Source organism: Rhea pennata, chromosome 4 (genome assembly GCF_028389875.1).
Source record: "Rhea pennata isolate bPtePen1 chromosome 4, bPtePen1.pri, whole genome shotgun sequence".
Taxonomy (NCBI): domain Eukaryota; kingdom Metazoa; phylum Chordata; class Aves; order Rheiformes; family Rheidae; genus Rhea; species Rhea pennata.
In genome coordinates, this window is record NC_084666.1 from 25960177 (window position 1) to 25974479 (window position 14303).

Here is a 14303-nt window from a genome sequence, read left to right on the forward strand (position 1 = left end):
CTTAATTTCAGGTTAACATAACTGTTTGTCAGTCTTTTAATTACATTTACATATTACATTTGAGAACATCTGGTAGATACATTCACACTCCTAATCCACTGCAGCTGTTTACCCTTAGAGTCTTCTACACCTGTATAAAAAAGTCCCAAAATAGCAGGTAGCTCTTGTGCCTACTTTGCACCCACTTTATAGAGATGAGTGGTGAAAAAAGAAGAGAAAAAATCAGGTTATACAACTTCAATTTTAAATGTGTTAATTAGCCTAAAGTCTTAGTTTTCTTGTAATTGTTATGGCGTTAGAATCCCTGTCAGCTGACTGTTCATTTGCTCCTTCCTTCCATATTTCATTACACATTTTCCAGATGCTTTCCTACGTCTGTTCCAATGAATCTTGAAGTTTAATTATCATAAATCAGAAATGAGGCTGATTGTTGATATTGATTCCAACATTGTTGGTCACCAAAATAGGCCTTTTTTTTTTTTTTTTTTTTTTTTTTGTTGCTAAAGAGTAAGCATCATGGAATGTGTAGGAATGGGAGCAGGTGGCTTGCTTCTCTCAAATCCATGTCACCAGGAGGTGGAATCTGCTACACATCCTTGAGAGAAATAACAAAGGACTTCAGATTGCATGAGGTACAGAAGTTAAAATGCAAAGATGTTAGTATTGAAGAACTCTTTTTTTTTTTCTTTTATGAGATACTGACTTCAGTGGAGCTGTATTAGATTTACTGAGGCCTAATTGAGAACAGAATCATGTTTCTATAACTATCCACCACAGATCAATTAAAAAAACCTCAATATAAAGACCAGGGACAGATTAACAAAGGGAGGATTAATCCTTTCCTGCACTTTCCAAGACTTTGCAAATGGCATAGGCTACACATTACCAAGTGGGGAGGAGACCTCTGTATTGTGCCACCCAGCTCAGTCCTCACACCAGCATTGCTAGTATACCTTTACTTGATTAAAAGTGTCTCTAAATTCTTTAGCTTTAAGTTTTAGTCTTTAATATGATTGAGATTTATCATCTGTTATAAGCTCTACTGGTCTGTACTGTAATACAATGCAATTTTAAGGTTATGTATACAGTGTGCGTCTCAGCTCTTCGACTGAAGTGTGGTTGACGGATAGCCTGACAGCTTACTCAGCAGTGCATTGCAGGGTCTGAGCAGATCCTCTCACTTTAGAAGTTTGCTTTGACACATTATGAGATTTTTTTTAAAAAACGTGCAGAATCTGGAAGATCTTGGGCTACCTTTCTAGATGATAAAATGAGTGAATGATTATTTAACGGAGGGATTTAGAAACTTATTTCAAAGCTGCTGCATTTGAATTCAATTCACACTGTTTACAGTATGAGTGTTTGAGTATGTACAGCTTTGGAAAGGTTTATTTCTCTTCCTCATTTTATGCAGTAGGAAGGAGTAACAGAGGACGCAGCCTGAGGTGATGTGTTAACGTTCAAGCCGTACATCGCATCGTTGCTGTGTGACATTCCTACACCCCACCGGTAAGGCAGAGCTGGAGGGTGTCGCGTCTGCGGTCTGCAGCCTTGAGACTCCTGCTCGCTTTACCGTTGGACGGCAGTAAGCTGCGTATTCGCCCGTCTCGCGCCAAATGGGTTCGAAAAGCCCGTTCAGCCCTCGGTGACACACGCCGCGGGCTAACGCGCGCGCGTTGCCGTTGCTGCTGTTGACCGTCACGTCGCCAGTTTATGCGGCAGTACCGCTATACAGGTCACGCAGGGCGGGCTCAGAGGCGAATGCCTGGCCCGACCTGCAGGGCAGCGTCCTCAGCTGCCGGGCACAGCTGCAGCGTGCGGCACGGGAACTGCTGGGGGAGGAGGGCCGAAGTCACCTCCTTCGCTGCCCTCTCCTCGCGTCACTCCCCGACACGCGATTCCTGGATCTGCTCCCACCCCACATTAACGCGAGATTATGAATTGCTGCTGTTGTGCTGACACAGCGCGTGTGGTGACGTCGTTGCGCCGGCCGGCGAGTTTAGTGCTGTATTATCACACAACGTGAACGTTAGGCACGTCAGTGCGGCCGCCCCCCCCGCTCGCGCACCCGCCCGCCCGCCGCCGCCGCGCAGCACCAGGCCCGTGGCGTCCGCAGGTGGAGTCGGCAGCGTGACGTCACTCGGGGGGGCTCTGAAGGGCGGGAGGTCGGCGGAGGCCTACGTTACCCGGCAGGCCTCGCGGCCTCGCCGGAAGTGACGCGCACGGCGTCTGAGGCGCGCGGCTGGCGAGGCGGCCGCGGAGCTCGGTGCGTGGGGCTGCCGCTCGCGGCGGGTCACGCGCGGCGGGGCCTCGCCGCCAGCGCGGTGCCGCGGGGAGCCCCGGCGGCCGCGGCCCCGACCCCGACTGAGGCGCCTTCTCCCCTCACAGGTGCGGCGCGGCTTGGCGCGGCCATGGCGGACTCCACGCAGAACGGGCCCGCGCAGGGCGGCGGCGGAGCGGTGGTGAGGAGCCCCGGGGCGCGGCGGCGGGACACCGGGCAGCAGCGCCTTCCGCCGCGCCGAGGCTGCGTGTGCGGCGCTGCGGGGGCTGCGGGCCGGGGCTGGGCCTGGGCCTCGGCGCCTCCGCGGGCAGAGGGCCCCGCACTGCTCGTGGGTTTGCGCTGTGTCAGCTGAGACTGGCCTCGAAGGGCCGTAACTGTATGTCCCTGGTGCTATCGTGCAAGCTAGCGAATGGATAGTGACAGGAGGATACCTGTGCCATAATTATTCAGTTAATTTCTGGCCCTCTTAAAGAGGGTCTAGGGGCTTAGAGGGAAGATCAGTTTTCAAAAGCTGGCTCAAATTCAAGCCACAGTTTTGAACTTTTCCAGCTGGAAGGCTGCATTTGGATGCCTCTGTTGGGGACAAATTGGTTAAGAGCATGCTGTGCCTTTTTAGAGGCTTTCTGGTACTTGTGGGTTTGTCAGGTGTGAAGAGGGCTGTGGTCAGCCAGAGCTCAACATCAGGAGGCACACTAGATCATCGTTCAAAGCCTTCGGACTGCTAAGCGTTTGTAGGCCAAAATTATGCCCTTTTTTTTTTCTTTTTTTTTTCCCTCGAGTAGTTGTGTGAATGTTGACTGGCCTCCTCTTTTTTCCTCCTCTATAAGAAGTTCTGTATGGAGTCTTTAGCATCATGTATGTGAAGCATGCTTTAAAAGGAGCCTCACTGCAGTAGAGACAGAAGTCAGTAGGACTAACAAGCTTGCATAATAAGTTGGCTGTCTAGTGAGGTACATGCACATCGAAAAAATAACTGTGTAAAAGGTCCTAACACCGTATTTGATCATAACGTACAAGGGAGCTTTTTTGGTTTTGACTGCCTATTTTAGACTTTCATAGTAACCTTTTACGAATCAAGTATCACACAAAACCAGAAGATGCTCTTTACTTCAGGCTTTTGTTTGAATATAATCAAAGTTGGAGTGAGAGCTGGAAATCTAGTAAGGGAGGAGGGTTGAATGTAGGCAGATGTTAAGATACTAATTACTGGGGGATTGGCTGTTTGTCTTTTTTTTCCCTTTCTTCAAATGTAGCAATTTCTGATGGCTAACAAGTTGGATACAGCAATGTGGATTTCCCGCTTGTTCACTGTTTACTGCTCAGCTTTATTTGTCCTGCCTCTTTTAGGGTATGTATTGTAATATTGTAAAACAGCATTTAAAAACTTACAAAGCAACTACACTTTTTTTTGAGTTGTTCTTATGTAAGAATGAAAGTATATTCAGTTTACTGGATGCTTTCTATGAGAACAGTTTACAGATTTTAGATTGGTTTAAACCATTTTTAGATATGTTTGGAAAACACACTGAATAGGCAGTTCAGCAGGAGGCAGTAATGTAGGTATTTTTGTATAGTTATGGAATAATATACTGTTTTACCTTTAGCATCATGCAGTAAGTCAGTGTGACTAGTTTTTGAGGGTATTTTGATAATATACCTATAGTGGGAAAAACTTCAAATGCTGTGCAATTGTGATGCAATTCTCAAGGGTGAATATTCCCTAAGCAGAGACTTGGGTTTTTATGGTAACATCTCCTCTGATAATTTGCAGGTTGCATGAAGCAGCAAGCTTTTATCAGCGTGCCTTGCTGGCAAATGCTCTAACCAGTGCCCTCCGACTGCACCAAAGGCTACCACACTTTCAGCTTAGCAGGGCATTTCTGGCTCAGGCTTTGTTGGAGGACAGCTGCCACTACCTGTTGTACTCTCTTATCTTTGTTAATTCCTACCCTGTTACAAGTATCCTTTACCAAAAGTGTCATCCTGGTGAATTTTAAAAATATATTAAAAAAAATAATTCCTTTCATTATCTGTGCCATGATTTGAAAAAACAGTTTAAACTAAAACACACCTACTATTCATAGAACATACTCTGTGTAAAGTAAGAGCTGCTTGTGTTGACTGAGCCATATTCAGGTTAATCATCTCTATAACTAGTGCATTTCAGCCTCTGCTTCCTAGTATTTTCTTTTTTCCAGGATTTAAGTGCAATGTATTTTATAACTAGTATCATATGTGATACTTTAATAGCAGTTGATAACTTTAATTCATTATTCCAAGACTTACGTCTGTCTTGTAGTAAAGAGTTTTATATATGTCATGTAGGGAGGCAGCTATTGAGTAGTAAGCTTTTTTCAGATAACAGTTTTTTAAACAGAAAATCTGAAAAAAAGGATTATTCCCATGGCTTGTCAAAGATGACATTTAAGAAGGGGCTTCTCTTTACTTGTGTTTAGTTTATTGTCTTACTTTTAAAATGACTGCCACAGAAATCATACTGTCTAAAATCTGAATTGACGATTCTTTGAACAAATGCGATCTGTAGTACCTGTTAATAGGAATATTATGATGACTAAGTCCTTAGGATAGATTTTAATACTAACCTTTACATTTCTTCCATGCAGAAGGAATGTATTTCTCTAGAAATGCAATTGTGTATAAGGTCAAACTATATTTTTTACTTTGCGTATGCACATATACACTTTAAATCCAATAAAAATACATAGCTAAGAAAAGATGCAAGAAGCAAAGGGAAGAGCTACAGAATTGTTACACACATGCATGTCTTGTTCCAGTATAGTTGATTCTGGCCAACCTCTTGTAAAGAACCGAAGTGTGTTTGTCTGCTGTGGGGGGAGAAGCGAAACACTTCAGTCGCTTATAACTTTCCTTATTGTTTGCTTCAGTGAGTATTTTCCCAGTTCTGCTGTTTTCTTTGCTCCATGCTGCCACATATACAAAGAAGGTTCTTGATGTAAGTATGATATAAAATATTGATGAATATTGGGGTGTGCTTGGGTTTTATAGCAGATTTGAGAGTTGCAGCTATGGATTCTTTTAGTTACAGTGATGGAGATACTGGCCAGGTGGAGCTGCTGCTCAAGCACAGTCATCTGCAGCTCTTTAGCTCTAACGTCTGTTATTCCAATCTTCTTGCAATCTTGCAACCATGGCTGGACAGAATAAGGCTGGTGACATATACAGTTGAACCTAAAATATATACCTAAGGGGTTGCAAGACTTCATGTTTTCAACTTACCTTTGTGCAGTTAGAGATTGTTAATGATTCTTCTAGGAGGGGTCTCATGCTTCCAATAGTGTGTTTTGGGATACTAATTTTAATCCTGAAGGAGCTAGTCTTAAAATGCTTAGAAAAGTCATAACTGATAGTTGTTTTTATTTCGATTTCTTCCTACTAGAGAAGATTTGTATAACTTATATGTTTTCTGGCAATCTTTTTTTCTTCCTTAAAGGCACGAGGTTCAAATAGTCTGCCCTTTCTGAGAAATCTTTTGGAGAAACTGAATGCTAATCAACAGAATATTCTAAAATTCATTGCTTGCAATGAAATTTTCCTGATGCCAGCTACAGTTTTTATGCTCTTTAGGTAAGAATTGTAATACGTATTTTCAGAATTAGGAGCTATAAAAGATTACTCTTTGCAGTGAATTCTGTGTGGGTCACGTTTATATGGACTGCTGGGTGTGTGCACTGCCTGTTGAATTCATTTTAGAAACCTTCAGCTTATGCATGTTGGAATCCAACTAAAGACAAATGAGCATGATGGTTTGCACCTCACTGAATTTGGAGGCATTACCTTTTAATATTTGGAGGGGGGAGAATACCCTTTATTCTATACAAGTCGTAGTACAGTGAAAGCATTTGTCCTGAGGAGTCAGAAGAGGAACTTTTATTTTCTTGAAAGTTAATAGAATGTATAATTTGTCTTTATTTGTTGATAAGCCAGCTGAATGCTTTGATGCTTTACCCTTGATGGATTTGGTTTCATTTTAGGGCTATTTACCAACTACCACACACTCTCAGTATACAACACCTGAAGCATTCAAGTGCTTTCAAATTCTGTTTAGAAGTAGTTCTTTCTCTTTACAAGTAATCTAGATGTAGCTACTTGATAAGTCATCTAATAGGTACTGAAAGTTTTAAAATATCATATACTGAGATCTAAAATAACATAAAGGTCAGTACAACTTACAGTAATTTAATACAATTGTGAAAATACACAATTACATATAACTTGTATAAATACATTTTTTTGGAAGTCTGTTCTGCAAACTATTTTAGCTTAATAAATTGCTTGTAATTACTATACAGGTGCAAGACTTCCTTCCCCCATTCCCCATAGCTCATTTTGCTTTTCATTTTTTGTTATGCTTTTGGGTAAAGATCCTCTTCATATTTGAAGACACTCTAATGAAATTGTCACATAATATACAACTTCCACAGTGCTTTTTAATATTGTGTTTTATAAGGAAATTTTGATCAATGAAATTAAACTCATGTTTGAGTTTAATTTGTGATTTATTCTAGTTTAGATCTGCTTGCTACCCTTTTGCTGCTTTACAGCGCTGTCACAGGGAACAGCAGCTTTATAAAGTATAAGAAAACCTTATTTCAGAGCAAGTGGAATAATTTGATATGAGTATGACTTTAATATCTCACTATGTCTGTGGTAGCCTCCAATGTGTTATAAGAAGTTCTGCAAAAGATTCTAGGAGTAAGGCCCAGTTTTTCAAAACACTACTTGGGACAGAAAATGTTTGTTGTAACAGGACTGTTTATGCCAGTCAGCACAACATTAAAAAGGCTTTTGCTTAACACTAAACGGGGCTCTGCTGTCACTTTTTTCAGCTACCAGAATCTAGACATAAACCTCTTCATAAATAGAAAATCAATATGAGAACAGCAATATTGCATTTCTTTAATTGGTTTATTGAGCTGTTTTATTCTATAATACAAGCTTCAGCCTTTGTAGAATATACTGTTAGTTCTCTTGTGTGAGGCTGTGGTTTGTGGGTGTTGAGTTTTTTTTTCTTCTCCCTTCATCAGTTCTAGATTTTTCTTTGAACAAATATGACCCTCAGTCTGGCTTGGTGTTTTTGAGTCTAGGTGTGTTTGAGTCTAGGTAGGTTCTTTTATTAGGAGAAGTTCTGTGTTGTTTGTTTGTGTGTGTGGAGACTTTTTTGTTGTGAGGAGGGGTGGTCAGTATAAAGCTCTACTTCTCCTTTCTTTTTCAGTGGACAGGGGAGTCTGCTCCAACCGTTCATTTACTATAGATTTCTTACGTTACGCTACTCTTCTCGGAGAAACCCGTACTGTCGGTAAGCACTAAGTTGATTTCAGGGGGTAATGCTTAATAGCTTAGTGTTTCATGTATTCATTTAAGAGTGAAAAATTTCTGAATGCTAATTCAGAAATCTAAACCTGTAAATGGCAATTCTAGAAATGTAGAATAACTGTGAAGGTTAACAAAAATATATTAATGAATTCAAGGTTATATTTACTTTGCATAACTGAACTTCTCTGAAATGTACTGTCCTTGAATCAGAGCTTTCAGAACATGCCTGCATAATTAAAACTAAGCTTTGGAGAAGAAAGTCTTCTGTTTGATAATTGTTTATCAGAAAGGTAGCCTTATTTTTAGATTGCAGGCCTATCCGAGTCCACTTCTGTACATGAACAGACGTTTATAAACTTGTGTAATGTCAACTGAAAAAAATTGTCAATTATCTTAAGCATGTTCAATTCCTACTTAAGTGGAAATCTTTCTCAGAACTTTCTTATGACAAGCATTGCGTGATGTAAGATTTTGTGAATATACTTTCCAGTTTGATCACTACTTGATTAGAAAATAGTTTGATAAAGTACCAACAAAGTGGCTTTGGCTGCCAAGGTATGCAAGTGCAGATTTGAGAACCATAAACTTAATCTCCTCCTATTCACTACTGTTTTCCTATTTTGTAGGAAATCAATTGTTCCATCTTATTACCGGTATTTTTCAAAAAAAAAAAGATGCTTTTTTTGTTTATATAGTCTAAACTGTTCAATGTTAAAACTGTTTTTAATACAACTACTGCAAGAAATTTTGATGGTATTTATGTAGTCTTAAGTGAAGCTAGTGTTGTGAATTGTATTTCTTATGGCTATCTTCTAAGGGTTGGTTCTAGAGTGCGGGATTCTTGCTGTTTGTCCATTCTGGCAAGAAGCAACGCAAATGCACCACTTCTTCGCACTTCAGCTCCATACACAGCCTTTGAAAAAGCGTTACATTTTCCCCTGCAGCCCCTATGGTGTTTCCTTGCTTGACAGGTGGAATTTTTCTGCTTTTATCAGTCTTTGTGTGGAAGTAGCTTTCAAAGTTAACTAAAATACTAATGTTTGAAGGACAAGAACTCTCAAGCTCTTACAAGATACCACAACATGGAGTTGATCTAGAGAAACTTCATAACTACATTTTTTTTTTTAAGAAAATGAGTGAATGAAAAGATTTCTAGATACTAGGTGCTTCTTGCTAGTGCTTATAGTATCATAATACTCTTTGTTTAAATCTGATTCTCAGGACTCTCTTCACCGAGCTGAGGATTGTTGTTGAACATCTAATAATGAAGCCTTCATGCCCTGTTTTTGTAAGAAGACTATGCCTGAGCAGCATTTCCTTTATAAGCAGATTGGCACCAACTGTTGCGTAGCCAACTTTCAGGCATTTATATAATGTGAACGTTATGAGCAGCTGGCACATCTGCTGATGATTATAAATTCCTGGTTTTTACACTGATCTCACTCCAGGCTGTAGAAAAATATGTATATGCTTCTCTTGGAGGTAATATGAAACTTATCATCTCAAAAGCAAGTCTTGGAAACTTAAAATTACTTTGTTGTATTACTAATTGATGCAAAGTAGCCTCATGTTATCCAAAACATGCTAAGAGGGATAAAGGCTGATCATATGGAATTGTTTCTTAAAAATCATAGGTTGTTTAAGGTTGATTAAAAGGTCTTTTTTTGTTTGTTTTAAGGAGTCTTTGCTTGATAGGTCTGATTGGAACCTTAGCCACTGTAAAACATCTCCAGTGGACAGCATCTGGTACACATTTCGAGGCACTACACTTTGGACAGTATTGTTCTATTTACTAATGTGTCCGTAGACTTATTTTTTCTAAATTACTATATTCAATATAAAAATATGACCCACTTTGAATTTAATAAAATAAAAATCAAACTGGTACAGCTAACACCTTTCCTGAAGGAGAGCTTATTTTTATTAAAAAAGAAAAACTCTTCCAGGCTTTTTCCTTGTGATATAGTCCTACATCGTGTAGCTGGGAAAAATCTCAAAACTCTGACCACAGGAAACCCTATATAGTTAAGTTGTCATAACAAGATGTTTTAGCAAGCCAAGTTGCTGACCTGTAAACTTTTGAGAAAAAGGTGCAGTGATTAAACTTTTAACCTAATCAATGTAAATGTAGTAGCTTTTTTCAGAATCATTGCAAATGCGTTCTTGTGTCTCCACAAATGTGAGACTGTGGTAACTCAAGCATGTCTACTTCTAGAAAATTAATCTGTAGCTAGCTCTATATAAATTGTCCTTCCAGTTTTTGGGGCAGTCAGAGTGATGGGAAATTTACATAAAAGATTGTACCTGTTCAGGCATCTATCGAAACAAATGGCTGTAGGATTCTTTTTGGCATAAATCCATCTGATCTTACTGAACTGAAGGCAGTGTCATGACTACAGAAATGAATAATAAATTGAGTACTTATTATGCATTCACCCAGCAGTTGAAAGGTATGGAAAAAAAAAAAAAAAAAGTTGAAAAAAAAAAAAAGTTGAAAGGCATGGAAAAAAGAATGTTACCTGTCAAGATGCAACCTGTATCCCTAAAGCTGAGACAAAGTGTTCGACTAATCTTCTATGGTAAATGTTAGTATTTTAATTACATAAAAGTTAATGGAATTCATCGGCCTTTTGTAAACTCTAATGCATTGTACTTTATTCTTGCTTGGTCAGGGAAATCTTAGGTAAAACACTTCTGAAAGTGATTTTGAAACAAAGTATTTTCTTGTAACTTGTTACCTTGTTTGTGATGTGGCTGTAATTCAGACTTTTTGGTTGTATTAAGTCTTAGCCCGTTAGTTCAGAGACGTGCATTTATACACTTATTTTTTTAATTTTATTTTTTTTTTATTTTTTTTACTCAACCTCTTGGTAGTGATGAAGACCTGCTTTTGGTAACTCAATATGATATTTGACTCTTGAACTTCTCTCTGAACTTGGTTAGCTATTTATGGCATACTTGCACAGTGCAGAAGCAACTGCATGCAGTCCTGCTCTACAGCTGCTAAGACTTGCAACAAGATTCACTATATGTATATCCTGTAATTTGAGAATTTTAGAAAAACTGAAATTTCTACTGTAATAAAAGGAGTGTTAAATGTAATCTACTAGGCTCTTCAAGCTTATTTTTCTAACAGAACATACTGATGCTTAAACCTGGAAGTTGAGCGGAGTGCAGTCGTGTGCATGTTCTCTTGTCCCCACTGCCACTTCTGAATCAGGAAATAATTAATGTCTTGTGTGTTTCTAAAAGGTGAATTTATAGGGAATTTTTGCCATATAAAGTGACTCTTCAAAGTTTAACTCAAGAATAAGCACTACAAGAGTGGTATCTAATAGGAGTGGAAATCCAGACCAACTTCTGACCATTTCTCCATTTCAGCATTGTTCTAGACCCTGTTTGATGTTACATGATGTATTTTCAAGTGGTGATGTCAGACTTTGCACCACTGTAACTTTAAAATAAAGTTGGTCACCTAGGAGTATACTGTGAGTGGAAGGCAAATGAGGGCTCTGGTAATTGGTGTAAGCAAAGTAACATTACTCTTAATTTCTGAGTCAGTATTGCGCTCTAAGACTGCTTTTATTATGGGCCCAGCTTACTGTTCCTTTTGTTGTATGCTGTTACTGGTATGTTAGCGAATCTTAGCAAAGAGTGTAAGCCAGGTCTGAGATATTACAAAAGTAGAAGGATGCTGAGTTTTGAGACCCAGCTTTTTGAAACCCTTTATGAATGGGCAAGGAAGAGTAAAAGGATTAAATGAGTGACACTTCAATAGGTGGAGAACTGGAAGACTCATGAAATAAGAGTTTATATATGGATATGGAATACCTTGCTAGCCTTTTCTTTTAACTAGTTTTAGAAGTGGGTTGAGGAGAGGAAGACTTATAAAACAAATTTGATTTGGCTAGTCTTGCATTTGTATGCATGCTTTGCTGAGACTTGCCAGCAAAACTGAGGGCTGGGTTTTTTGCTTGTGGCCTGGAAAAATTTACTTGCAAGGTAGGCCAAGAAAACATGGAACAAGGAGATGACCTCCAAGCAAAATGAATCGGGCTACTGACCTTCACTCTGTATCAACTTTAAGTTACTCTAGTCTTAGACTAGCCTAAGTGATAATATTGAGATTTCCCAGTGCTGCCTGATTTCTGTCTTGTGCCTTCTTCCTAACCACAGTTTGTGACTGTTTCTATACTAACAACTAAACACATGAAATGCTAGTTGTAACCTGACAGTTTGAGATCTTTCTAGTTAAAAAAAAAAATGTTTGGGTGTTTTTTTTCCTTTTCTCTCTCTCTTTTTTTTTTTTTTTTCTTCCTGCTGGCCATGATGCAGAGCCTGTAGCAGGAGCTGGTAATAGCTAGAGAAATTTAGTAACTGATTGTGTAATCCATTTGGCACACCCCAAATGTGAAGAGGAGCATCCTTGTCCTAGTGAAACTTTGCCAGCCTAATGTGGTAATTGTTTCTGCTTTTTCTTTTTTTTCTTTTCTTTTCTTTTTTTCTTTTTTTTTTTTTTTTTTTTTTAACTTAGCTTTCATAAGTTTAAGTACCACTGCATAAATTCTGTGGTAGATCATACCCCTCACTGTTGCACAAGCTTGCTGTAGAAGTGAGGTTCCAACATAAGGCTCTAGTCCTGATGGTTTATTTCTCTACAGGTGAGAACAGACAAATTAGGTCTGTTGGGAACTGCTAGTTCTGGTTGGGATTTCTTATAAGCAAATAATCCACTAATACATCCATGCTTCCTTTATTGTCCTTTATTTAATTTTATACTTTTAGCATTGTGCAGTTCTATGCATTCTGTTTCCTGATAACAGAAGTGTTAACTGTTCCATGATGGATGTTGAAGGGGAGCAATATCTACTAGTATATTAAGTTTCATGTTTAACAAACTTTATTATAATTGCAAGTCAGTGTCTGTTGTGGCTGTTTCTGAGCTACAGGTTAGTTTGAGCTGAATTTGTACTGTTTGAGCTATATGTTTTGTGTGCTGTTCAAATAGATTGCATAGCTGATTGTTTTGTACCCTGTGTTGGTCCCTTTTTATTATTAATCACTTGTATCACAGTATTTGCTGTAGAGATCCCTTGATAATTAAGGAATTACAGTTATTGCCAGTTTTGCAGATAGGAACTGAGGCAGAGAAGGAAAGATCACTTTCCCAAGGCTCTCTAAGAGCTTTAGCAGAACAGGAAGTGAAAACAAAAATAAAAATGTTGGACAAGTTTTCAAGAGACCATGATTATTTTGTATGATGGTGTTTTGACAGATGATTCGTGGTCCTGTTTCCAAAATGATATGCTACTCAAACAGTTGCAAAAAATACTGTACTGTGTGGTACTCGGATTAAGGGTGACCCAAGGCCATTGACCTAGAACGCTATATTCTCTTAAAGTATTGTCAAAACCTGCTTCCCTTGTGGAAGGGAAGCATTCTTAGGTATGGTTCCCTGATATCCTCCTCTTTCTGCTGAGGAGGAACGTGTGGGAGAATGCCATTATGAGTGCTTACGTGTGAGACAGATGTTAGCAGGCTATGCTGATCTGTTAAAATTGCTTATAATATTTCTTGCTTTTGTGTACGTATTTATGGTTATAAGTTAACAGTACTGAAAATAATTAGTGTATCTATGTATTGGAGCTTTAATGTGCTAGAAGTTTCTTAAAAACTTAGGAGGAATCAGGTCTTGCTGTTATAAATTACTCTTCAAGGGCAGAACCTTAAGCAAACCTTTATTTCACAGATGCATTGTCAGTATGGATAATGCAGTTGAATTCAAGAATAAATGTATATTCAAAAATATTCTTTTCATAGAGTATGTCAGTATTCCTTATTAACTTTTCTACAAAAGCTAGCTCCATGGTCATAGCAGATACTGTATGAGTAAGGGAGTTGCTTAGTTCTGTGCCATCCAGATGACACAAACTTCTAAAATGAATTGAAAAACTCATCTTTTTCTTGTATTCAAGTGCTGAGGCACAAAATGCTAATGTAAGGCTCAGAAGGGAAATATAGTTCTCCTACATATTTGAGAAAGTGTGAAGCCCTCTCAAGAAAATCTAATAAACATAATAATCACAGGCTGCTGACACTAAGGAAGAAGCACCTCATTCGTTCTTTCTTTTATGCAGTGATTTGTTGGTCCCTACTGATTTTCAAATTGGATCACTGCAGTAAATTATCCATGCCAGTACCTGTGAAAGTAAGCACTGGGATCCATATTTGTTTAGTGTTCTGCTTAAATCAGCAAGAATGATAAGTTTGATGGTATGAAATTGCAACTACCAAGGGCTTTTCTCAGTGAATGAGCAAAGTATCCCCACTTGTAATTTATTGTGACCTCTTTTCACTGTATGTGCTTTGTATGTCAAATATTTATTTTAAAACAAATTAAATTGTTTTCTTTCTGTATCAATACAACTATGGTTTTGTTGGTGTTCCTGAAATCAGATTGTGTGGGTTTTGATGGTTTTAAAATATTACCTATGTTGTGTTGAAAATTAAGTTCAGATTTCTGAGTTTGAGTTACTGACCAAAGGCTTTGCATGTTAAATGTTCTAGATCATCCTAGGAGGAGGGGAAAAAAGAACATAGTGGTTATAGTAGTATAGTCGTTTGCTCAGGATGTAGCAAACCACTATAACTTTTTGCTTGCTTTCCT

General features: G+C 38.8%; 1 protein-coding gene across 2 annotated transcripts; it reads left to right on the forward strand.

Annotated features, from left to right (window-relative positions):
• The first annotated feature begins 2227 nt into the window (after positions 1-2227).
• Positions 2228-12868, forward strand: TMEM33 (transmembrane protein 33). Of its 2 annotated transcripts, XM_062575502.1 has the most exons (8): positions 2228-2266; positions 2389-2462; positions 3535-3629; positions 4053-4240; positions 5188-5255; positions 5754-5887; positions 7536-7619; positions 8858-12868. In XM_062575502.1, the coding sequence occupies exons 2-8, from the start codon at positions 2412-2414 to the stop codon at positions 8985-8987; spliced, it is 750 nt and encodes a 249-aa protein (XP_062431486.1). In that variant the 5' UTR covers positions 2228-2266; positions 2389-2411; the 3' UTR covers positions 8988-12868. The 2 variants fall into 2 exon arrangements, with proteins under 2 accessions (XP_062431486.1, XP_062431487.1); XM_062575503.1 differs by lacking the exons at positions 2228-2266; positions 2389-2462 and adding an exon at positions 2546-2657.
• The last annotated feature ends 1435 nt before the right edge of the window (positions 12869-14303 follow it).

Excerpts from the sequence above, each read along its gene's own strand:
- TMEM33 (XM_062575502.1), top strand. The coding sequence starts at position 2,412 with ATGGCGGACTCCACGCAGAACGGGCCCGCGCAGGGCGGCGGCGGAGCG. Across the intron at positions 2,463-3,534 it reads AGGGCGGCGGCGGAGCGGTG|CAATTTCTGATGGCTAACAA; the intron begins GTGAGGAGCCCC and ends CTTCAAATGTAG. Across the intron at positions 3,630-4,052 it reads TTTGTCCTGCCTCTTTTAGG|GTTGCATGAAGCAGCAAGCT; the intron begins GTATGTATTGTA and ends GATAATTTGCAG.